This window comes from Cimex lectularius, unplaced genomic scaffold (genome assembly GCF_000648675.2).
Source record: "Cimex lectularius strain Harlan isolate CLEC.00 unplaced genomic scaffold, Clec_2.1 scaffold236, whole genome shotgun sequence".
Classification (NCBI taxonomy): domain Eukaryota; kingdom Metazoa; phylum Arthropoda; class Insecta; order Hemiptera; family Cimicidae; genus Cimex; species Cimex lectularius.
In genome coordinates, this window is record NW_019392957.1 from 388,618 (window position 1) to 414,344 (window position 25,727).

The 25,727-nt window shown below is 36.0% G+C and overlaps 1 protein-coding gene across 3 annotated transcripts in view; it reads left to right on the plus strand.

The window, feature by feature from the left end:
- LOC106666424 (protein vestigial) overlaps positions 1-25,727 on the plus strand; it is a 120,448-nt gene that overhangs the window by 50,771 nt on the left and 43,950 nt on the right. For all 3 annotated transcript variants that reach the window (XM_024229461.1, XM_014393616.2, XM_014393617.2), the window contains exon 3: positions 4,163-4,333. In XM_024229461.1, coding sequence (XP_024085229.1) covers positions 4,163-4,333 — 171 coding nt within the window. The remainder of the gene's footprint in view (positions 1-4,162; positions 4,334-25,727) is intronic.

Below are 25,727 nucleotides of genomic sequence, written 5' to 3' on the forward strand. Positions count from 1 at the left end.
CACATGTATAGACTCGAAGGAGCAGAAATAAGTATATACACATTATCAAGAAAAAGCGGATCATTTCTTCTGTTGGTGCGAAGGCCTATGCAAGCTGAGATTCCTACTCTTAAGAGAGGAAAAGCCAAAAATGGAAATTGCACAATAGATCAACAATGGTCGCGGAGCGCAAGGTCGAAGACAGTCCGATTACTTTTAACCTTTGTTAGAAATAAAACATCTTAATGAAAATGTGGATGAAAAACGTTTACCCTTTTGGTAGAAATGGAAGTAGCATCTGGCCTAACGCCAACTAGAGTGAGGGCGAGGACAATAAGAGATACTGTAATCCATGTCCTACTAACAAGCTTTCACAATTATATTATTTTTGTTAACTTAACGACTATTTGATATTTGTCACAAAGCCTTTTCTTCTTTTTGAAAATGTAGGTAAATCTGTCAGTTTAGACGTACCCTTGATGGTTTCTTTTTCCTTCAAAGGACAGGCTATTTGAAAGACTAATGAACTGATTTGTACAAAATTGCAGTAGCAAAGGAAGCAAACGTAGGTAGAAATGATCATTACTGTATAGAGTGAGATAGCTGCAGAGAGAGAGAAAGTAAGAGAGCAGAGAGAGAGAGAGAAAGTAAGAGAGAGAGAGAGAGAGAGGGAGAGAGAGAGAGAGAGAGTGATAAATAGATATTGATTAAACGTTTTATTTAATTAATAACTGCAGAAACAAAAAAAGTGAAACAGCAGCCAAACATGATAAATAAGAGAGATAGAAAGAGAAAGAGAGAGAGTGAGAGAGTGAGAGTGAGAGTGACCGAGAGAGAGAGAGAGAGAGAGAGAGAGAGAGAGAGAGAGAGAGAGAGCAATAAGAGGTAAATAACAATAAAACAATATTATTATTTCAATTAATTATACTTTTTATCTAAGGTCTTGGTTGTGATGAAAAAGTATAATTAATTGAAATAATTAATGCAGTCAATACTAAGACATATTTGGATTTTCATTATTGATTCGGTAATAGCAATGTAACTATTATTTCTGTTGCTGAAGATTTAGGTAGTGTAGCTAGTTCTTGTGTACTGTCCGTTTGATGTTGCATTGAAGAATGAAGGGTTATTTTCATCTTTAAAGACCGTTGGACGGATCATTTGGAGAAGAATTAATTTCATATCGAGGTTTTCCAAATCTCTTTAACAATCACATATTTTTTTTTGTACTAGTTCAGTGGTTCCCAAAGTGGTCCCTACGGACTCCCAGGGGTCCCCGGTATCATTGAGAGGGTCCGTGGAAAATTAAAATTGATTTGGGGGTCTCTGAACAACGTCAGGGGGTCCGCGAAGGGTTTAATATAATATAATATAAATAATAATATAAAATAACATAATATAAAACAGAAGTAAGTTGGTTATCGAAAAGTGCATGTTTAAATCGATTTTATGCGCTCTTTGATTCAGTGTTGGAATTCCTGGAAACCAAAGACACTGATTTGCGACACAATTTAATTAGCTCAAAAAATGATATATTTGTTTTGATTGACTATATGTCTGATTTATTTGCCAAATTTAACGAAGCTAATTTGATACTACAAGGTGACCAATTAAATTTAATCAAAACTAAAAGCGTAATATCTGCGTTTATTGCGAGACTTTTTCTTTACAAAAAAACTTGGGAAGAGGAGAATGATCTCAGTTTCCAAATCTTTCGAAATTGCAAATTAGAGATGAAGATTTGCTTGCTTACTGTCAACACTTAACGGCTCTTCATACAGACCTGAACCAAAGATTTGAAGATATTCTTCACTTGGATATTCCCGACTGGGTGTTGAACCCTTTTGCTCGTGGACAAACTCAGATCCCAAACACAGATGAATCCATACTAATACAGGAGTAGCTTATTGAAATATCCACAAATGAGGAACAGATCCCAATTTTACATCCTGCATTATGGGTTATTGTACAGACCTACGACTTTATCTAACGTCACCCATCTTCCTCCGGACCACGTGCATTTCATCAATTACCTCTCACCGGTGCTTATCTGAGGACTTGTGCTCGGGATAGGGGCAGCTGCCAGGGCCGTTTTTCGGGCTTGTTCTCGCTTCGCTCATTAGCGGAGCATCCTGAGGAATTCGTTATAATTTAACAAACATGTTTTAATTGACTTAAGAAAATGTATCGGCTTTTTCTCGGCCCAATTAGGCGGATTCGGCTTAAGGAATTTTATTACTAGTCATTTTTTTCTGTTTCAATGACATGGTGATAAGTCTTACTGCAAAGTATAACAAATGGGTGTCTTTCGTTTTACGCAAGTATTAAATATTAATAAAAAATTTTAAATAGCTTTATTACCCAATCGCACAGTATGAAAAAAAGCACACTTTATTTACAAAAGAATCATAGGCATGAGTGCACATAAAAATACATAAATCAGACCATAATACCTTTGTGGCATTAAAACTCCTTAATTAGACAAAAAACAAACTGTTTGTGAAAAATACACAAATAATTTTGTAATATATTGATTTATGACTGTCATGCTCAAGGGGTCACGACCTGTCAGAAGTTCTGCCAAAGTCCCCCCTTCCGCGATTGTCATTCTCTTTCATCCCAGGACCGGGAGAAGGTTTAAATCAAATTTATTATGGTTCCCCTGTTTTATTTACTGCCACCAGTCCCTGGGATGTTTAGTGAAAACCTTATTTCCTCCTCTGTCTCCCGTAAATAACCGTTAATTATCTTCACAGGATTTTCATGCCTTGTTTAAAATGTTATGGATTTACGACCTGTTAGAGGACGAGGGCTGTGCCAAGTTTCGTGCCGTCTCAATTGTTCCTGAATGTTATAATTATAATCGGAACGTGAATAGTGTTTTAATTATTTTTTTAACACTAGGAGATTTTTCTCTTTAAGATTTAGCTTGGACTGACAGATAAACGCAATTTTTCAACTATTTTCATGACAAAACTTTTATTCGACCAAAATTCAATTAAAAAACAGCTTAAACGAATAAGCTGTTCTTTTCGCATAAGGTTTGACACCTATCCGAAATTGCATGAATAATGACAGACCGGACCCTAAAATTATATCCACTTGTGGTGATCTGGTCTATCCACCATGAGGAGTGTTGGCAAACCTATAAAATGAAATCGTCCCATAAAATATTTTTTGCGTCATAAAACCAAAGGGAATCAACCTAGCCCAAGTATCATAATAGTAATTTTTCCCCTAAATTTTATTTATATATTCAGATGCATTTAAATGATTGAAGACTAGGAGATAGATTCTGAATAATTCAATACATGTGATGATTAACAATCATTTCTGTTATTTATTGATGAAAACATTTGTGAAGATGTCGAACTGTTAGAATATTCTCTTTTGCACATCCCCCCTCTCTCTCTCTCACACCCTCTCTCACTGTCTATCTATCTATAAATATTTCTATCATTTCTATCATCATTTATTTCCTTTTTATTGCTACTCTCTCCATGCACATCACTTTCTGCCTACCTTTCTTTATTTCTTTATGACTTTTAACCCTCACCTATTCTGTGACAGTTAGGAATAAAGTTATTCCTTCTTTTACACTTCCTTTGTTTTTCCACCTAATGTTTTTGAAAATAATTGGTTAATTAGAATAAATAAATATAGTTTTTGATTTGTAAATAATTGTAAACAAAAGTTTGTACCAATAAATCTAGTATTTTCACTGATTTTCTTGACCATTCCCTTCGTTTTTGCTGTCTTGAATCTGTTGTTTTCTCCAACGCTAATTTTGTCCAGTGAACGTTTTTTAAACATACCTGACTATACTGGGACATCTTTACTCGCTGTTTTTCATACTTATTGCTACTACTTCTTCCAAGTAAAAATGAAATGACTTTCTTTCGCTTACTCTGAGTATCTCTTTAGGCCTCTTTCTCTCTCTCTCTCTCTCTCTCTCTCTCTCTCTCTCTCTCTCTCTCTCTCTCTNCTCTCTCCCTCTCTCTCAAGTTAAGACATACCAATATGACTATGATTACCAGTTTTAAAGTAAGGATATAAGATAGACATCCTTTCAAATTGCGTCCCTTATCTGTTTTTTGTTTCTTTCTTCCAATGAATAACTGTTGTAATTGTGGCTTTTTTTATATATATTTATTGATTAATATTGTGTTTTATGGGTTTGCAGGATCGGTCTACACTGACGAGGAAGAAGAAAGCGGCGGAAGCAGCAGGGCGCAGTACGTGTCAGCGAACTGCGTCGTCTTCACCCACTACACCGGCGATGTGGCCGCCGTCGTCGACGAGCACTTCACCCGGGCGCTAAGCACCGACACGAAGCCCCCGACATCCTCGAAAGGTCAGTGGGCACGTTTAATAAAAGCTCTCAGACTTTACGATTCGGCCCCAGTTGCACTCGGGGCATTAAACTATCGTAAAGTTCAGGCGAAGTCGTCCGCTTTATTGGATTCCCCTCGTTTCGGCTAAGCTCAGATATGAGTAGATTAAAATCCTAGGACGGCGACCGTTTCATGCTTACTTTTACGCCTCGTAAAGATTTGCGTAATGTGCCTAATGCTTAGTGCATCGACGAGATAAAAAATATATTTATCTGTTCACCAAGGTCCTGAGACAAAAACAACGGCGTCGTGACTTATAAAATGGTACTGATTGTTCTTTTATTTAAGCCCTTTCTTGTTTTATTATTCCGCTTTATAAGGAAAAATTTCTTATGCAAATCAAGTTAATATATTTCTCTTAAAATCAGATTATTTTAGATCATTTTAGTACTATTCGATCGTCGTCTATTTTTATTTTTATTTTCCTGGGATTCAATGAAAAAGAGAAAGAAAGAGAGAAAAACAAACACTAGATAGGAAGAATGTGTCTAGATAGATAGAAAGAAAGAGAGATGAAGGAGAATTTCTTTTTAAACATTTTCATATGGGACGAAACACAAACGAGTAATCTTAATTAAATAATAGTAAATTAATTACGAAGTTGAAAGTCAATTTAAAGTTGGCGTGAGCGTACTTACTTACAGTTGAAGTTTAATCAAGCCGGGTCCTATTCGGAGAAACCGCTCTTCCCGTCTTGACTGCTTTATAATGCAAATTTTCGCTCATTGCATTTTCTCTCCAAGGCCCCGTTTTATCCAGTGAAATTTTAAAGGTTTTTGCCCAATCGTGAAACTGAATGTATGATTGATAATGAGAGTATATGTTGGCGTCTGTCTATCCTGCTGAGTTTCTGCTTTTCTAGACTGTAGTCTTATCAATCTCAATACTGTTTTTCTTTCCAAATACAATAATTAATTATAATTAATTAAGGATTTTAGTCGAGATAAAAAAGTCAATGGCGCGAGCGGGATTCGAACCCACGATCTTCGGCTTGATACGCCACTGCTCTACCACTTGAGCTATCGTGACCTCGTTCCACTCGGATACCAACTTACCATCTCAACCGCATCTTTTGAATTTTTCCCTCCTTTTTGCCATTTTTCACGATAGCTCCCTTTCTTTGCCGTCTCTTTGTGCCTACTTTTCTTTGAACTTTAACTCTATTTTGTGACATTTTATCTTTCTTAGACTTCTTTTCTTCGTCTTGTACTTCTTTTCTCTTTTTCTCGCGCTCTCTCCATCTAAACCCTCTTTGGATAGTGAGATAATCGATAGTTAGACAAACTAGTAAAACCGAGAGAGAGAGGGTGTGGTGTGAGATGAAAACTGTTCGAATTTCTAGTTAAATATTAGATATATGTATAAATAAAGTCGATAGATAACTAGATAAACAAGTAAATCGGGATAGACAATATTTAGATTGATAATAAGATAAAATATGTAAATATATAGTATGGGTAGAAGTATAAATATATAAATGAATTTAAAAAGATTGATATATAAATAGGTAGATAGATAAATCCGTAGATATGGAGATAAATAGATATATAAATGAAATAGGTGAATCGAAAAAAAGCGGGATATGAAGAAAATTTGTTAGATATATAAACAAATATGTAAATCGATAGATAGAACGATAAATGGGTAAATAAATATCATATAATAGATTATAAAATATAATCTAGATAGATAAATAAGCAGATCGATAGATAGTCACACATTAATTTAAAGATAAAGTATGTAGACTTACAGCATAGGCAGATAGGGAGATAAATAGATATATAGAAAGATAAATAGGTGAATAAGTGATAAATAGATGAGTGGTATATATAAATAAAAATGAGAGGGATGCGAGGAAAAATGTTTGGGTATATAGATAAATTTGTAAATAGATAGAAAGATCAATGGATAAAGATATAGATAAATAAGTAGATAGAAAGATAGATAGACACATGGATCAATATAAAGATAAAGTGTAGGTTAGGAAAATAAATAGAACGATAGGTAGATATATAGATAGATTTGTAGATGAATTGATAGGTAGATAAATAGACAGATATATAGATCAGTAGGTAGATAGGGAGATAAATAGATCGATAGGTAGATGTATAGATAGATTTATAGATGAATAGATAGGTAGATAAATAGACAGATATATAGATCAGTAGGTAGATAGGGAGATAAATAGATCGATAGGTAGATGTATAGATAGATTTATAGATGAATAGATAGGTAGATAAATAGACAGATAGATAGATCAATAGGGAGATAGGGAGATACGCAGAAACAGAGAAAATAGATACATAGGTACATCAATACACACATAAATAGAAAATAAATATGTAAATAGATAAATACGTAGATAAGGATAGATAGATGGATAAATTCGTAGATATGAACTTATTGATAGAATAGAAATATTGAAAAAAATTGATAGATAAATGCGTAGATAGGGAGAAAAATAGATACGTAGAAATAGAAATAAATAGGTATAATCATATATAGAAAATAGATATGTAAATAGATAAATACGTAAATAAGTAGATAAATCTATGGGTAGATAGATGGATAAATACGTAGATAGGGGCATATTTTGAAAGCTAGATTGATAAAAATATTGAAATGTAGAAATATAGCAAAATTTGATATATAAATACGTAGATAGGGAGAGAAATAGATAAATTGAAATACTAATACAGAAAATACTGAACAAAATTGAAAGAAATTATCTAAACATGTGTTTGTGAAAAAAATTAAGGACACTTAAGAAAATTAAGTACAACTTGCATACGCAGAAAAGTGCTGGTGTTTGTGATTATTATTAAAAAATTACTTGTTGGGTCCAGGTTTTGTGTTATGTGGACATGATTATGTTAGAACGCGTTCATAAATTTTGTCTAGATGTCCTGTTTTTATCAGGTGGCAGTCAATATTGTTTGTTTAAACTTCATCCCTGCTTGTTCACTTTGACCCTTTTGTTAAGAAGTTTCACCAAAATTTTGTTATTAACGAAGTGGGGGATTATTAGTCAAAGACCGGTGGTGGGTGCCTCGGATGTCCCGGATTCCATTCCTCATTTGGCCCTCGTTGAATTTATGAATCCGTCCTCACGGGACAAGAGGGGACCCGGGCGAGGGAGTGAAATATGCCCGACGTCCCGTGCCCCCGGACGAATCAAACACTTGAAACTGGAAGGAATTCCAGTCATTCGCGCAATTTAAACGCGAAGGGCTACCGTTTCCCATACGATTCCATCTCGAATCCGTGGTGAAAGCGTACTAAATCCGTTCTCGACCACCGCCGGGTCGTTGATTTATTGCGAAGCGCTTAATAAAGAAGTGCATGACTGGAAAAAGCTCGTGAAACTGGTGGATTATTCGAAACATCGTTTTTGTGATGATTTCACATAAACCAACAAACAGAGAAATAGAAACAAAAAAAATTGTCCGTTTACCCTTTGGTGAAATTTTTCTCTTTTTCAATTAATTAATCCTTTTATGTAAGGGTTTGGTTGAAACGAAAAAGCCAGTGCCACGAGCAGGATTGGCACTGTTTTTTCATTTCAACCAAAACCTTACATAAAAAGCTTAATTAATTGAAAGAATAATTTGGTCAATAGACCACTAAATATAATGGATTTTTCCTTATTGTTGACAAATTGAGCATACACGCCACTAGAGTCAGTAATTTAAATCTACTTGACTCAATCTTGGCTGAAATTCTGATATGATACAGAAGATTTATTGTTTTTTTGACGTTCTTAGGGTGAGAGTAGAAGGATAGAAAAATAGCTATCAAAAGGGTTAGAGTAGTAATAAAAAATATAAAATAGGTAGATAGATAGAGATAGATAGATAGAGATAGACAGATAGATAGATAGATAGATAGATAGAGAGAGAGAGAGAGAGAGAGAGAGAGAGAGAGAGAGAGAGAGAGAGAGAGAGAGAGAGAGAGAGACAGACAGACAGACAGAAATATCGTAACAAAATTGAGAGAAAAGCTGGACATATGTCAAGGTAAGATGAATAGATAGAGAGAATAAAGTTTTGTTTAAAGTCGTAAAATTTTGTTACTTTTACTTCCAACGATTAATCGATAGAGGGAGAACGAGAGAGCGTGAGTGAGAGAGAGAGTGTGTGTGAGGAGAGAGAGATGTTTCTAAATAAGATAAGTACAATACTTAACTGTCTACATTAATTCTTGTAATTAGATAGATAGAGAGAATGAGAGACAGAGATTAAGCGAAAAGAAAACAAGAAAATTAGAAAGAAGAATAAAAATAGATTGACAAAGAAAGAAAAAGAGAAAGAGGAGAGATTGATTGATTAATACGTTGTTTATTCAGTCGCACTGGTTTGGTCAACAAACTGTAAGAATATGTCTAAATAAGATAAGTACTTAGCTATTTATCTAATTTATTTAGAAACATTATTATAACTAGATGGATATTGATATAGATACTAGAGAGACAGATAGGCTGACAGTTAAGCCGAACAAACGATGTATAAAAGAAAGGGTAACTCACAAAATATTGGGTGTCCTTTTTTAGATGGCTGAATTTCTCTGGAACAAATGAGGTAAACAAAAAATACGCGATTAATATTTTTTAGTCTAGTTTGCAAAGTTTGTCCTTTTTTGGAAAAAATTGTACAGGGAACTTCAGGCCCAAATCAGTAAAACATGTTTTAACATGATGTGTCAGGATGTAAAGGGCCGTTTTTGAAATTTTGAAGTTAAACTGGGCATGGTACCCTGTATATTTTTTCTCCAAACGAAAGGTAAAAATTTGAAACTAGACTAAAAAATTTTGTTATAGTGTCCATCCTAATTTTGTGGAACTCCGTAATATGTTGATGGGCAGGAAATAAATTGACCGAAACGTTTCTGACGAAATAAACGCCTATTGGGGAAACGACAATTTATTTCCTACCTATCAACTCAGACTAAAAAATATTAAACACGTTTTGTTTTTTTGATAGCGTCATTGGTTCGAGAAAAATTCAACCGTGCCCTCTAAAAAGGACACTGTATAGTTCAAGTTCATTGGAAATGGAGGACAGAAGAAAGAATGAGAAAAAGGAGCTTACCTTACGATCGAGTGATGTTGAAGTACACTGTAAGGATGCAAAGGAATTCTGGTCAACTGCGAATAGGTTTAAGGCAAAAATTGCAGGCCATGCTGACAAAATTTCTCTCTCCGATTGGGTTGGTCCTTTCTCTAAGTTAGCTCCTTAACCCTTTTTCTTCTTTCTCGCAGTTGCATCTTCCTGTCTTATGTCTCTCTTAAGGAACTTGACAGTCCTTGTTCTATAGTTAAACAATTTTTACCAAACGTAGATAACAAAAAGCCTCGGGTCTAGACGGAATTCAGTCTGACTATTTCAAATTTTCCCGCAGCTACTGTACCGAAACACTACTTCAGTTTTTTATCACCATTCTTTCTCAAGGAGTGGTACCAGTGTACCACCATTTTTCGGAAAGCCAACTATCTTCCCCTTGCTTGAGCACGGCATCCCTACCGACTCCAACCACTTCAGAGGCATTTCATGTTTAGCCCTCAGCTGCAAAGATTTCCTTCTAGTCTTACAATCTTATTATTCCAATTACTTATTATGGGTATAATATGCAAGGATAATAATATGTTTTCCCTCGTAACAGATGATTTATCAACACGATGTCTTACGAAAATCTTCTTACGGCAGTTACACCTAAAGCAAAAATAACGTTTCCGGGAGTATAATGCAATCCCGAAACCCTGTTTAATTTATATTTTACCATCAATTTTATTAATTAGATTATAAGTTGATTTTTTCCAATCTGTTCCAAATGAATAAATATCTTAAAAGCCGTTCGCATATTCCCACATTAATCATAGCAATAAATCAATTTGACGGGGCTGCTGGGATTAATAGGGTGTTGGTGTTCCAACGTGTCAAAATTTTTATTATTTTTATATATTTTTTACAAGGGTTCGCAACACAGAGGTCATATTAACCCTCAGGGTGCCGGTGTTTTTGAATAAAAAGGTCATTTGTGGATTCGAACCCGGGACCTTTACCTTACAGTGATTAGCGCCGTGCCAACGGCTAAACCGTTGCGGCCACCGACGCCCCCACATTTTTTATTATTTTATTATGTTATTTTTGGCGTTTAAACTCTTTGTGACTATAATTCGCATTAAATCGGTTTTAATTAACTTGTACAATTAATGTAAAAATCTTAAAAATCGTGAAAAATTAAGTTTGGGAGATTTGGCGAAACGATGTGGACCGGAGGTGAGCTGTTAAAAATACTGACAACTTTTAATCAACCGGTCGACCTTCATAGTAATTAGAACAATTTGCGACTAATGAAAAAACAGATATAAATGTTTATTAAAAGTCACTCGGTCATTCTCAGTGGAAGCGAAACGATATCCTTTCCTTTCCCTCTTTGTCAACCGAGACGACGAAGTCCTCGTGAACAGTGGTTAACAAGGCCTCCTCGTTTTTAATTTATATCAATCAGATCCGGGTTTTTAAAGGTGGTACAAATGGCCGGGTATTTACGAGTCGGACGGTTGACATTAAGAGGCGCTAATTAAAGGCGGCCCAAGGAATTCCACACCGGACCTTTTAGGTTCTTGTTCATCCATTTAAGATCGAGTAAATCAGTTTATCTAGGAACGTCTCACAAATTAAACAAATGGAGAAATCACCGTAAATGATCGCTCGTAAAACGCAAGCCGAATATCTCATTTTTTTTCACTGAATTGAATTTAAATAGATGTTTGCAAAAGTGAAAATATTTTCACAACAATGGCCGCAAGGATGTCTTTGATTTTGCACAATTATCTGTTGAGTAAAAAAATAATTTCGAACAGAAACTTTCTATCTCTCTCACTCCTCACTCACTCTCTCCCTCTTTCTTTTTCTTTCACTTCAGTGAATCTCTGTTTTACATACTCGCAGAGTTTTCGATCTTTTTCAGTTCTCTCTCCCTCCCTCCCTCTCACTCTCTCTCTCTCTCTCTCTCTCTCTCTCCCTCTCCCTCTCCCTCTCCCTCTCTTCTCTCTTTCCATCTCTATCTATCCATCTATCTACCTACCTACCTATCTATCTTTCTTTCTACCTATCTATCTCTCCCCATCTTTTTATTTCTATTCATTTATCTCTTTTACTGCCTCCCTCTTTTCAATTAACCTGTCAATTTTTCCTACTTATTTTCATTTTTCTTCAATCTCTCTCCACCTCTGCTCCCTTTTTACTCTCTCTCTCTCTCTCTCCATTTACCTATCTATCTTTCTACCTATCTATCCCCCTTTTTTATTTCTATTCATCTACGTCTTTTTCTCTCTCCCTCCTTTCTATTTCCCTGTCAATTTTCACTACTTTTCATTTTTCCTCAATCTCTCTCGCTCGCTCTCTCTCTCTCTCTCTCTCTCTCTCTCTCTCTCTCTCTCTCTCTGTCTTTCCCTTTTTCTTTCTATCTATCTCTTTTTCTCCCACTCTCTTTTCATTTTACCTGTCAATTTTTCCTAATTATTTTTCATTTTTCTTCAATCTCTCTCTCTCTCTCTCTCTCTCTCTCTCTCTCTCTCTCTCTCTCTTTCCCTTTATGTTTCTCTTTAGAGCAATCTAGTTTCGTTTGCATTTGCAGTGTCCCTCCTTCATACAAGCAGTTACCGTTATTTGGGATCACCATTCTTGTTTTTTTCGATGCTACTTTTTGTCACTATGTATGCCCTGGTACTTAAATCCTTAAATGATAAAGCTTGCATGTCAATTTTTTTTTTTCCCCTGTTTGTATAGGCGCTGACTTAACTATTAATGTTGGTTACATGGAAACGATTTAGAATAATTGGCAGGTAAGATATACGGTCTGAAACTGAAAATGCATCCTTTTATGAATAGAAGGGAGAACAAAGCAACCGGTTTTCCGTAATAACATTGTTAAACTCCCGTTATACAGCAAGAACCAACGAAAACCGATTTTCTCGCGTGACGGGCAGTTTTGACCGGAGAAGCGGATCGGATCAACCGTAGATCTGTCGCTGATTTAAGCGAGTGCCCGCGAGTGTTTTACGATGCTTTCACAACGGGTTTGAAGTCCGACGATATCGGCAGTTCCGTAAATCGCAGACAGGTTGGAACCGGGAAACACTCGTGATCGAGGCAATGCTTTTTTTTAAGTACATATATAATGATTTAGCACAGCACTGACAACTGGTAGCATGAAATGAAAACAGACTGGAAGCCGGAATTATGTATACATAAATTCGCTTTCACTAACATGGAAACGGACAAAAAGATAGATATATAAACGGATATATATTTTTAATCCACTTTTCCAGTTGTTGACGTTTTACATTTCTTGGGTTTCTTTTCAGATACAATCATAAAACTCATTTTCTTTTCATAGATAAAAATTCAATAAAAGGAAAATGGGTTTGATGATTGTCTAGTTTCTGAGAAGTAACCCAAGAATTACAAATATATACAGCTCTGATATTAAAACCAGACAGAAAATATTAAACGATAGAGAATTGAATTGAATTAAAACGCTTTATTTATTATCCTCACAGATTTCGGTAATGTTGACCTTTCTTACAGTCAACGAGTTTGATTTTACAAAAATAAATATAAAATAAACAAACAAAATGATTATGGAATACATATTTTTAGATTTTATCAGTTTTACTAAATTTAAAATGTAGTGTGTAATATACAATATATCAGACCTAACTTTATTGTATTATAACAATGTAAGAATTTCAACTTATAACTACAATAAAAAAGTGAATAAACAAAAAATATGTACATAAAAGAAAAAATGAAAAAAGTGAAAAATATATAATTATATAATAACTACTTAACAAGTGGGTTAGTGAACGTATATCTAGGAGTATTTGGTAGAGAAAAAAACATTATTACATTTACATTAAAAACAAAAAACATAATAAACCACAATTTTTTAAATATATTGTTAAATTTACATGTAGACATAATATAAAACCTATATGTAGATTGATAGGCACAGGAGATGTTTATACATATTTTGAAATTATTATTTATTTTAATTTATTTTTAAATAATTTTTAATAGAGAAAGAGAGAGAGAGAGAGAGAGAGAGAGAGAGAGAGAGAGAGAGAGAGAGAGAGAGAGAGAATGCGATTAAGACACTGGAGGCAGAAAAGGAAAGAGAATTGAATTGAAATGAACATTTTATTAATAAAAGCTCGCAAAAGTGAAAGAGAAAAGTGGGAGATAGGAGTGAGAGAATTGAAAGTGAAATATGTGAAGGAGCGATTCACAGTAGTGAGAGAAAAAGAGCAAAAGATAGACAGAACTCTAGAACAATGAAAAGCTAGTCTATAAAAGAGAGATTGATAGTAGTGAGAGACAAAACAGAGAGAGAGAGAGAGAGAGAGAAATTGACGTGCGAGTATCTAAAAAAAAGATTCAGTTGTGAGAGACAAAAGAAAGATAGAGAGAGAGAGAAATAATAAACTGAAGAATGATAAAGTGACAATGAGATTTGTCACCAAGAATGCCAACACTAAGAAAGAGAGAGATAGAGAAATAATGAGAGAAAATTGAATTGAATTGAAAAGCTTTATTTATAATACTCGCAGATTTATGTCATATTGACCTTTCTTACAATCAACAAGTTCGGTTTTACGAAAATAAATAAATACAAACAAACATTCATATTATATCCATATTTTTAGCTTTAACCATTTTTACTAAATTTAACATATAATATATCTGACCAAACTTTATTGAGTTATAAACAATGTAAGATTTCAACTTACAATAACTACAATTAAAAAACAACAAAAAATTGTAAATAAAAATAAAATCCTGAAGTATGTACATAAAAGAAATGTTTAAAAAAAGTGAACAATGTATAATTATATAATAACCATTTAACAAGTGAATTAGTGAACATATATATCAAGGAGTATTTGGTACAGAGTGAGAGAGAGAGAGAGAGAGAGAGAGAGAGAGAGAGAGAGAGGAACAGAGTGAGAGAAGAGAGAGCAGGAAAAAGCCAACAGTTATGTTTCTGTTGTGTATTTTTCTGTGAATTCTTGTGTATCAATCCTGCGATTTACATAAATATATCTTGAAACGAATGTACCCGCTGTGTTTTAGTCATGTGTGATTGTCCCCGCCAGCGGTGTCTTCTGAGAGAGTCCGTCCATCCTCGTAATCTCCCCATACGAGCCCGGCCCCGACGGTCATGAGCCGATAAATCATAAAAAACGGTAAGCCCGACTCCGATTCGCGTGATTTACGTATGTATTTACGGGTGTAATATTTATCCCTGATCTCGCCGAGGCGGCGATTTCCCATTCCTGGGCCGAGAAGCGCCTTGTTTTGAAAAAGTCGACTCCCGCCCCGTGAACACATGTAGACGGGTGCATCTAATTTGCATTTGCATAACCGTCCGTTTTTACCTCCTCATCTTTACTTTTTTTCTCGTTCTTGTACTCTTTTATTTTCAATCGCCTTGACTTACGATGTCCAGGGTTTCTGATGAAAGGCAATTTACAAAAGAAGGAAACCTCTTCTTGTTCTTTTTTTTTATATTTTGCAAAACGCTAAATTTATTGTCTACGTTTAAAGCTTTTTTTTCTTTGATAAGTCTCATATTCTTATATAACCTTTTCATAATCCTAAATTTATTTTTTTTTAAAGAAAGTATTTAAATGCTAAATATTCTGATCGCGTAAGGACCACGGACCACACGGAGGAAGAGAGAGTGTGAGAGAGTGAGAGAGAGAGAGTGTGTGTGAGAGAGTGAGAAAGAGAGATTGATTTATTTAATCCATTTACGTTTTAGTTGTCAAGTTACTTCTTTCAATTAATTATTCTTTCTATGTAAGGTCTTGGTTGAGATAAAAAAGTCAATAGACGAACGGGATTCGAACCCACAATCTTCGGCTTGATACGCCGCTGCTCTACCACTCGAGCTATCGTGACCTCGTTCCACTCGGACACCAACTTCCCACCTCAACCACACCTTTTGAATTTTCCTCCTTTTTGCCATTTTTTGGCCACTAAAGCTCTCCGTGGCCATTTCATTTTGTCGCCGAGAATCGAATTGTTTACACGACATTTGAAAAAACGGCAAAAAGGAGGGAAAATTCAAAAGGTGTGGTTGAGGTGGGAAGTTGGTGTCCGAGTGGATCTAGGTCACGATAGCTCAAGTGGTAGAGCAGTGGTGTATCAAGCCGAATCCCGCTCGTGCCATTGACTTTTTTGTCTCAACTGAAAACCTTAATTAATTGTAAGATATTTATTGGTCAAGAGGACCACGAAATTAGTTAATTTGAAACATTGTTGATATTATGGTCATTTTTTTGTAATTTATAGTATCTCAACATAGGGATAGGGGATATGGATAAAAGAAGCGGCCACAAGGCCTACTGCACCTCGACCTGAATAGATCTATTTTGCTCTCCTGTTATTTATAACTCACTGGTCGTCTTCAGGTTATTAACCACCCTCCACAGCTTTGCCAGCGGTTCCTTGGTGTAGGATCTTGCTTGTGATTTTTCTTGTCCTAGTTGCAAGAACCTGCACCTAAATAAACCTTCACAGAAACATAAAATGTGTTCTGCGTTCTGCTCCTCTTCCTGGCACAGTGTTTCTTCTGTCTGTACCCTATCCGGTCCATGTGCTTTCTTAAGTGGCAGAGCCCTGTCAGGAGTCCAACCAAAATACTGGTTCGGTTGCGGTTGCCTTCCAGTAATTCTTTTGTAAGTTTTGCGGATGGTCCTTCTATGAATCTCTTTGCGTGCCTCATACCTGTAGTATTGTTCCTCCAGGTTTTAGACGCATTAAGGATCCATTTTAAGGTTGGCTGTAGGGTTCTGGGCCCAGAGAGTCCATGTTGGCTCCCTTTTTGGCCAACATGTCAACGTTTTCGTTGCCTCTGTGCCCCGAATGTCCAAGGACCCATGCCAGGGTCAGGTCATTAGTGTCGCTGACTTTCGTCAGGGCCTCCATGCAGTTCCAAACACTCTTTTCCTTCGCCTCGCATGAGGCTAAGGCCCTGAGTGCTGCCTGACTGTCAGAGAAAATGGCTATCTTCCGGGAATGTATTCCTAGCCTTTTTATTTCTCTGGCACATTGTTCAATCGCTATGATTTCAGACCGGAAAACAGTAACATACTTACCTTAGTTTACCGTCAGTTCGGTCTTGCGGTTCATTCCAAAGACCCCCAGCTCCCTTGTCGGTTTTGGTGCCGTCAGTATACCAGAAGAAATTTGCCTACTAAAGAGTGGTGTTTCTGGCCCATTCTTCCCGTTCTGGTATCAGTACTTTGTACTATATCTTACCATATTTATTCTCTTATATTTATCACATATAGTACTATCGTATTTTAGTCTTAATGTATATTTCATATGTATATCTAACATTTTGTGATGTTTGTATATCACGTTAGTTTGTATCAGACAAATCCAACATTAAAGGTTCTAACACACACATTACTAGTTGATTTTATTTTATTACAACAGTTTAAAAGAGAATAGATTTTACTGACAACAACTCTAGTTTGTTTTACCCAATTGAGTTTATGGTCTATTGAGACACCTAGTATCTTTAGAGCATTTTCATATCTTATGTCATTCTTTGGTATTATTGGATCCATTGGATTCATATATTCCAATTTACAGATAAGTTGCGGATGCCCAACAATCATACTGTTACATTTACTAGGATTAATCATTAAACCATGATTTTTTTGCCCATTCATTTAGAGTTAGTAGATCCTGGTTAACTTTAATAACTGCGTCATTTATATCTTCTAACTTTGAGCTTATATAAATGTTAAAATCGTCGGCGAACATCCCATCATAACATTTAGATATGGCACTGTTAATTTTATTGACATACAAAACGAATAGTGTAGCTGACAGATTTGTTCCGTGTGGAACTCCATGGTTTATAGTTACCCAAGATGAAAATTCAATTTTAAATGTCTTTATGCATACCGTTCAATTAGAAATATAGGATGAGAGAGAGAGAGAGAGAGAGAGAGAGAGAGAGAGAGAGAGAGAGAGAGAGTGAGTGAGTAAGAGGGAGGGGGACAGAGAGAAACAGACAGTCAGAGGGAAAGAGAGTCAAGCACACACAAATAAAATTTTCATACACTACGAAAACTAATAAAAATACACACTACCAGACAACATCTATTTTGAAAAAAATAGGGAGGAAACGCGACTGTACGTAATAAAGAGAAAATGAAAAGAACTTACAAAAAGAAAACGAGACTATGAGGGGAGGCTGATGCCCCCGAAATCGATATTAATAAAAAGAAAATGAGTTTGATGGTTGTCAAGTGCCTGAAAAGAAACTCAAGAAATAGATAAATATAATTGTACAAAAAAAGACTTAAAAAAAGAGAAGAAGGTCAATAGATAATTTAGATAAATGGACATGGAGTAATAGAAAGAGAGACACTCGCCTACTGTACAGTTTTAATCTCATTGAAATTCTATCGAACTTACTTTGAAACGTACCCTTGTGCAATTATAAACCCGTGGTTTTAATTCAAGTAAAGACAAATAACGGCGTGCAGGAGAGAGAAGGCCAATTAACCGTGGGTTGTTAAATAAATAAGCGCTGAAAGCCGAGGCTGAAGTAGCTGCTTGCGCTTGTTACACTTTATCTTGTTGGGGTAAAAGTAGCCAGCCGTTGGGTGTCCGAGGGCGATAAATAGAAAACAGTGGACGCGTTCAACTTTGCCCTTTCCCATTAAAATGAGCCAACAGTTTCTCAGAGCGAGACTTTTATAAAGTATAAATAATCCCCGTCTCGATTGGATTGTGCCTCCGTCTTCTTCAAAGCCTTGGGCCTTTTTTTGCACTGGAATTTTAATTAGATGGCGTATGGAGTTTTTTTTTTCAACTTCCGAATAGTATCGATTTGACATCCGCGAAAGCGATGAGGGAGTGAAGACGTCCACCACGGATACCGTCCTCATGCTGCAGGACTCTTGAAAACGGAATTTTTGTCATCCCTGTCCACTTTTTTTTATCCCACCCATGTTTTACCTTCTACCCATTGTTGTTTTAACTTTACTGTAATAGAACCATTTTTCACACTGGCATGGATTAGAAAGAAATCAAGAAAATTACATTAGTTTATATAGCAGACAAAGTTTTGAGTAGCACTTCTTTTAATAAATTATATGAGGTACAAAGTTCCTCTTCAATGTAGTTAAGTTAGAAAAAATAATTAACAAAAACTTAACAGTGTTAAAGGTAAACCACTAAGACCCAACCAGCACCACTACTCAATTTAAGTACCAACCTGTTCTAATAATTTACTCTCTCTCTCTCTCTCTATATATATATATATATATATATATATATATATTATAAGTATATATTTTATGTTATTATATGATGTTTTTTAATTTTTTTAGATAGAGGGTTCGGAAATTTAAGGGGCGATGGTAAAAATAACCCAACAACCACGGTGTCATGGGATTTTTAACCTATGCCCACTAAATGCATATTTTTAAATGGTGATATTAATTACAAAAAAAATTCAAAATACATCTTTAATTTAATTGGTATTTTGAGTTATCGTGCTAAAGGACGTAATCGCTCTTTATACGTCCCAGAGTAAAAATACACAAAAGTCATAAAAGTATGTAAATTAATGAATTAAAACACGCAGTCTCAAAGGAATAAGCCGAAGCCACTTCAAATTCTTCATTAATTGCACATTATACAATATTCCGAGTGAATTAGCGGTCAAGCTATCTAAATGCGTCGGCACACGCTAGGAAAATAGCCCTTTGCATACTTAAAATACAGCATTGCACTGCGGATATCTTTAAATAACACCATGGAAAAATTAAACAGAAGTCGGGGTCAGCATTAATGTAAGTTCATTTCATTGTCCTGATACTCACCATCTTCAAATTTAGCCTGTCTTTTCACTATTAAAATCTCTGATTTTCGTTGTGACAAAAACAAACGAATTTAAAAAAATTTCCACGATTTTAAAAAGACCCAAAAACTGTTTTTATTACAACAGCAATTCTAGAAGACAAGTCAGTTAATATTTTTATAAATAAAATGTACCAAAATTTTCATTGGTTTTGAATTTAAAAACAGTTTCTTAAGTAAATCCCTTTGTGAAAGTTTGAAATTAATATTTAAGGATCGATTATATACATTAAAAAAAGCGAAATGAGTGAACATTTGAGTTATTTAGTGATCTAGCGTGAATGTATAAATTATTTATAGATCAGTGAATGTAAACTTATGTATTGTCAGCCTCTTAATATATTATTTACACCAGATTCAAATAAATAATTAATATAAATATGTAATTGGTCCTAAGACTAACTTGATATATCAAAGAATAAACACTTTTCTCTAACAATCTTTTCAAGATGTTTTTTGGCCTGGATACATGATATTTTAGGCAGACATTTTTGCCAGGTCGATTTCGCGTTGCCGTAGAGTGAGCATGGGTTTTTGAGTTAGTTAAGGTTAGGCAGGACGAAGCTAGGAAAGAAGAGTTTAGGTAGGTTAGGGTAAGGTAGATTTAGTTTAGGTTAGGATAGGTTAGGTAGGGTTAGTTTAGTTTGGTTGGGTTAGGCTAGGTTAGGCAGGATTAAGTTAATCCCAAGGGGCGAGTTGGGAGGTAGGGTTAGGGTTAGCGAAAGCAGGTAGATCAAAATAATGGAAAAGACTAAACTGTATCTAATTTTAGTTCTCGCCCTCCTATAATATTTTTCTTTTTCCATTGTTTCTAATTCTTCTCCCCCATAACCCTTCACTCTCTCTCTCTCTCTCTCCCTCCTTCTCACTCTATTGCTCTCTCCTTACACTTTCTCTTTCTAAGTATACCTGCATCTCCTACTCTCTGCCTTTTTTCCTACAACCCTTCTCTTGTTCTCCTACAATATATTTGCAAATTTTGTGTCACGAAAATAACCTATAAAATGTTGCGCCCCCTCAAAGGAGTAGTGAGTACCAACTTACTACAGGTTACGAAATATACGCGTTGAATAACCAAGAAAGCGAATAAATGTCTGTGGATCAACCGTTCAGCTCAGCTATACGTTTAAGGACCACCCAGATCGACCGCTGACTTTTATGGAAAACAATTGAGCAAATTAAAGAGGATTCGACAAAACTTAAATGTTCTGCCTCACGTCACGAGACATATCACCAATTTTATATTGATAATTAAGTAGAGTATAATTGGGAACAGGTGAACAAACTGGTTTTTTAAATATATGGAGTCTGTTTTCAGAATTTTGCAATTTGTTTCAACTGCAATTTGTTGTCATTTGCATTTATTTATTTATTTTTATTCGTTCCGATTTTTGCCTATAATTGACAATTTTAATGTTATTCCCGATCATCAGTTTAGATTCCGCTCATTTCACACGACAACTCAACATTTTCATCGTGTTGTTGACAATATCGCCTCTTTCCTTGTATAAAAACAGCATTTCTTGAGTGAGTTTTTTGATTTAAAACAGCCCTCATACTGAGGTCATATCTTTGACTGATTTTGCCGAATCCGCCAGGGGACTGAATTCTTATGTCCGCACTAGGGTGTTCCTCAGGGAAGCATACATGGCCCATTTCCAGTTTTAATATACACTGAAGGGATTCCTGCTAACATTCGTTGTTGTTCTATTCTTACACCTAATTCGGACCCTTCCATAAACTCTCAACACTCATAGCACTTGTGAATTATCAGTATTCACAAAGTGGTGAAAAAAATAAGCCTTACGAAAAGGGTACAGATATGTTTACCCTGCGTAAAAGTTTCTGTCCTCCAGTGAGTACGATGGAACAATAGCATCCCATTGTGTACCACTAACCTTATACGTTATCTTGGACCTTTCGTGAATAAACAACTGACTTGGAATCCCCACACAAGACTGGAAGGACAAGAAACAAACCGACGATATAAATCGTTAAAAAGAATAGTTAGTTGTTTCACGATCAAAATTAGATATTGAAAATAAACTTTTAATTTACATGCCAATGATAAGACATCTCTGGGCGTGCTGTTGTAAGGTGTGCGGATCAACCAAGGATTTGACACGTCTCCATTCAATTCAGTCTAAAATTCTCCAAATTATAAATACTCATTTTTATGTTTTAAATTACACTATTCATAACGTCCTACACAGCCCTTTATTCGCCTCATTAAAACCCTCTTTAAAAAATTTCATCAATCACTGAACAGTGGCCCCGAGTCTTCTCCAAGCTGATTGTAGCTAAAGAGGCCCCGAGACCTTCTCCATGCTGATTGTAGCTAAAGTGGCCCCGAGACCTTCTCCAAGATGATTGTAACTAAAGTGGCCCCGAGACCTTCTCCAAGCTGATTGTAGCTAAAATGGCCTCGAGACCTTCTCCAAGCTGATTGTAGCTAAAGATGGCCTCGAGACCTTCTCCAAGCTGATTGTAACTAAAGTGGCCCCCAGACCTTCTCCAAGCTGATTGTAACTAAAATGGCCTCGAGACCTTCTCCAAGCTGATTGTAGCTAAAGAGGCCCCGAGACCTTCTCCAAGCTGATTGTAACTAAAATGGCCTCGAGACCTTCTCCAAGCTGATTGTAATTAAAATGGCCTCGAGACCTTCTCCAAGCTGATTGTAGCTAAAGAGGCCCCGAGACCTTCTCCAAGCTGATTGTAGCTAAAGTGGCCCCGAGACCTTCTCCAAGATGATTGTAACTAAAGTGGCCCGAGACCTTCTCATTGAGTGAAGATAGACGTGGTTTCAGTGCGAAGGAGTGTTGTCTCTTGTAACTTATCCTACAAATGACTCAAACGTCAAATTAAGCATATATGAAAATATTTGCTTAATACAATATTTGTATTTGTAAAAAATGTAATTAACAAAACATTTTTTTTTGTTGGATAACTGTTTAATTTCGAGTTTCTCCTTTTTGTTTCTAATGAGGTTTGCAGGTGTAAATTGCCAACTCGCCCCCCCCCCAGTCGTTGGATAGATAAATCCTAATTTGAAAGGATACAGAACACCTCGAAGCACTAAAGCCGAGCAGTTAAACTCTTTTCCGAGTCCGTTAAAAGCCGTGTGGTCGCATCCAAGGGACAATAAAAACAAAGAAAAAACCCCCCCAGGGATCTTATCCACATCGTAAAACCCCGGCCGGACTGGTTTCATTACTGATTTATGTAAACAAATCGTTTTCGAGGGACGTCCCATAACATAGTCGTGTCTATAGTTAGATCTAAACTGATATCACATCCGAAACTTCGTAAAAACACATCGTCACAATTAAAACCCTGTTAGCCGTTGTCCCCTTCTTTTTCCAGTCTCTTATTACCAGCTAACCGTTCCAAAACTCGATAAAAGTCTTATAATACCAAATCGATAGCATTTAAATTTCCCTTTAATGATCACAAGTCGGTTTTGAATCAACGACTTTGGTAATTGGAGGTATAAAAAGGACGGGGCCGAAATATGTCACTGGGAATTGGAAGTTGGTCTACATAAAACAACTTAACGTTAGTTTCACGGTTCGTAAAAAGCAATTAGCCCTGTTGTCGAGAATTTCAAAATTTCCTCACAGTTCTTCTGACCTTTTAGACACTGTCGGCTTTTTTTCTTTTTTTTTTTGTTGAAAGCTTTTAATCCGGATTCCGTACGATCCGACAGACGAAAATGAAGCTTTCAGCATGTCGCAACCGATCAAGTCAATTTGTCGATCGAGCTTTCCAATTACGACAGTCAAATTCGGCATATGCGATATTTCAGGGTGCTCAACGCATGTAGGTCAATTTCGTGAATAGGCAAGACTATTAAAAAATTATTAATAAATTTGCAGTGGAGTCAATGCCCATCAAACATGAGTCATAATGTAAAGTCCAATGTGATAAGCGAGAGAAAGAGAGAGAGAGAGAGAGAGAGAGAGAGAGAGAGAGAGAGAGAGAGAGAGAAGGAGAGAAAGAGGGAGAAAGGGATGATAGAAGAAATAAGAAGTAAGGGATGATAGAAGAAATAAGAAGTAAGGATCAGATTTAGTGGGAAAAAAAGTGGATTGTAGTGGGAAAAAAAATTCTACGCTTTGTAAGCCCAAACTTAAGTGAGCCTGTCAGGTTGACTGTGAGGGAAGGTGAGCGGGAGAAAGTGAGTGAGTGAGGGAGGGATGGAGGTGTGTGTGTGTGTGTGTGTGTGTGTGTGTGTGTGTGTGTGTGTGTGTGTGTGTGTGCGTGCGCGCGCGTGAGTGTGTGTGTGTGTAGAACTGTGTGTGAATAGAAACATTTCCAACTGAATACAAATTATTTAAAACAAACTGTCATACAAAAAGACAACGTTATATCGGATGGCCAAAAATTTACATTGGCCTACTCGAAAATATTTGAGGTTGTATTTATAAGGTTTGTTCTTGTAAAGAGGCGTTTCTCTGAATCTATAAAACATCGATAATGTTCGATAGTACCGGAAAGCTTGATATAAATTATCCAGTATAGATGGATTGCTATTCCTAGCTCGATAATTCCAGACAGTTTATGGTCTACTACGAACAGGAAAACATTGACGACACCGTAATATAGATTATTCAGTATCGATCGATTTTCGATTGAACGTAACCTTTTAAAAAAAAATTCTGTGAACAAATCTTTTTTTTTTTTTAAATGTGAACGCAACCACCAAGGGTCATGATTGTCCCAATGACTAACTCATTATCTAATAGGTGGAAAGAGGCATACAGATTAAAGCTACCCACGCGGACGGTCGACCTAGTATATTTGTCGATCTATATTTATTTATCTTTATTCTATATCTATTATTATTATTATTTATTATATTTTTTATTGTCATGTCTAATTATTATTATCTTATTATCTTTATTTATCTTATTTAATTTATCTTTATATATCTGATCTTGTATATATAAAGAAGGACAAACAGTGTGAGCTCATATTTTGTCGAGTAGATTTGCTGATTTGAGGAAATCAAACAAATTACGTATATTATCGTTGTTGTCGCCTAGCATTTCTTGGATGCTTATAGGCAAGGAGTATATACGTCTATGGGCTGAATATAATGAGCATGACGTAAGTATATGTTTGATTGTGACGATTTGATTGCACATTCCGCAAATTGGAGGTGCCTCTCGCCCCATCAAATGACCCTTAGTGGCTCTACAGTGTCCAATCCTCAACCGTGCAAGAACCACTTCTTCCCTTCTACTATTTCTGAATGAAGTAGGCCGCGCATCTACAGAGTTCTTTATTTCCCGTAGTTTGTTTTCAGATATGTTAATCCAGACCTGTTCCCATTGACCCTTAACTTTTGACTTGTAAACTAGTCATATCACCCTTTGAAACGTTCCTGATTTGAAGGCCTGTAATAGCTGCTTCTTTTGCAGCTTCATCTGCCAAATGGTTTCCTTTAATGTTTACATGTCCAGGAACCCAGACGAAGTAAACGCTCTTTTCCTGCAGTTGGAGGCTCTCCAGTGACGCCAGCACCTCCTGCACACCAGGATCATCTGAATAGGGGTGTTCCAAGGCATGTAAGGCCGATTCTGAATCAGAGCAAATCACATAGCTACTATTGTTATCAGAACATATAAAATTTAGAGATTTCCGTATTGCTAGTAGCTCAGCGCTATAGTTGCTACAGAAATGATGTAGAGAGAACAGAAATTTGTTAGGGCCACATATATACGCAGCTCCCACGCCCCTGGAGCTCCTTGATCCGTCCGTATAGATAAATGCCGCTTGTGGGAGTGCGTTTTTTATTTTCAAAAACTCCTGCTGGTACACATGAAAAGGTGTAAGGGCTTTGCGAAATTTTCCAAGTGAATACAAAATTTTCGGTTTAGGAAATGTCCAAGGAGGGATGGGAGCCACTGATTCTTTTTGTACTGGAGGTATGGGTATTTGTAATTTGTGCAATAATGTGTATATACGGAACGGGAAGGTTTTTCGTATAGAATCACGGGAAGAGCTGTTAAATATCAGACTAGTCCCTGGAAATAGACGATTTAGTGGATGTGACTTAGAGGAAATGATTTTAGCAAAAAACTTCAAATCAAGATAGTCACGTTTGAAACTTAGAGGCATTTCTCCTGCATCTGCATGAAGGCTGAACGAGGGGCTGCTCCGGAAAGCGCCTGTGATCAGCCTAAGTCCCGTATTCTGTATTGTGTCGAGCAAGCCGATTGTATTTTTAGTAGCGGAATTGTATGCATTACATCCGTAGTCCAATTCACAAAATTGAACAAATCTTTACGCATAAAATATCTGTCCTGTGATAAAATATCTCTTCTTTGTGGTAAAATATCGATGCATCAGAACACCGATGTTTTTTTTGTGTTTTTTTTTACGATAAAATTTGTTC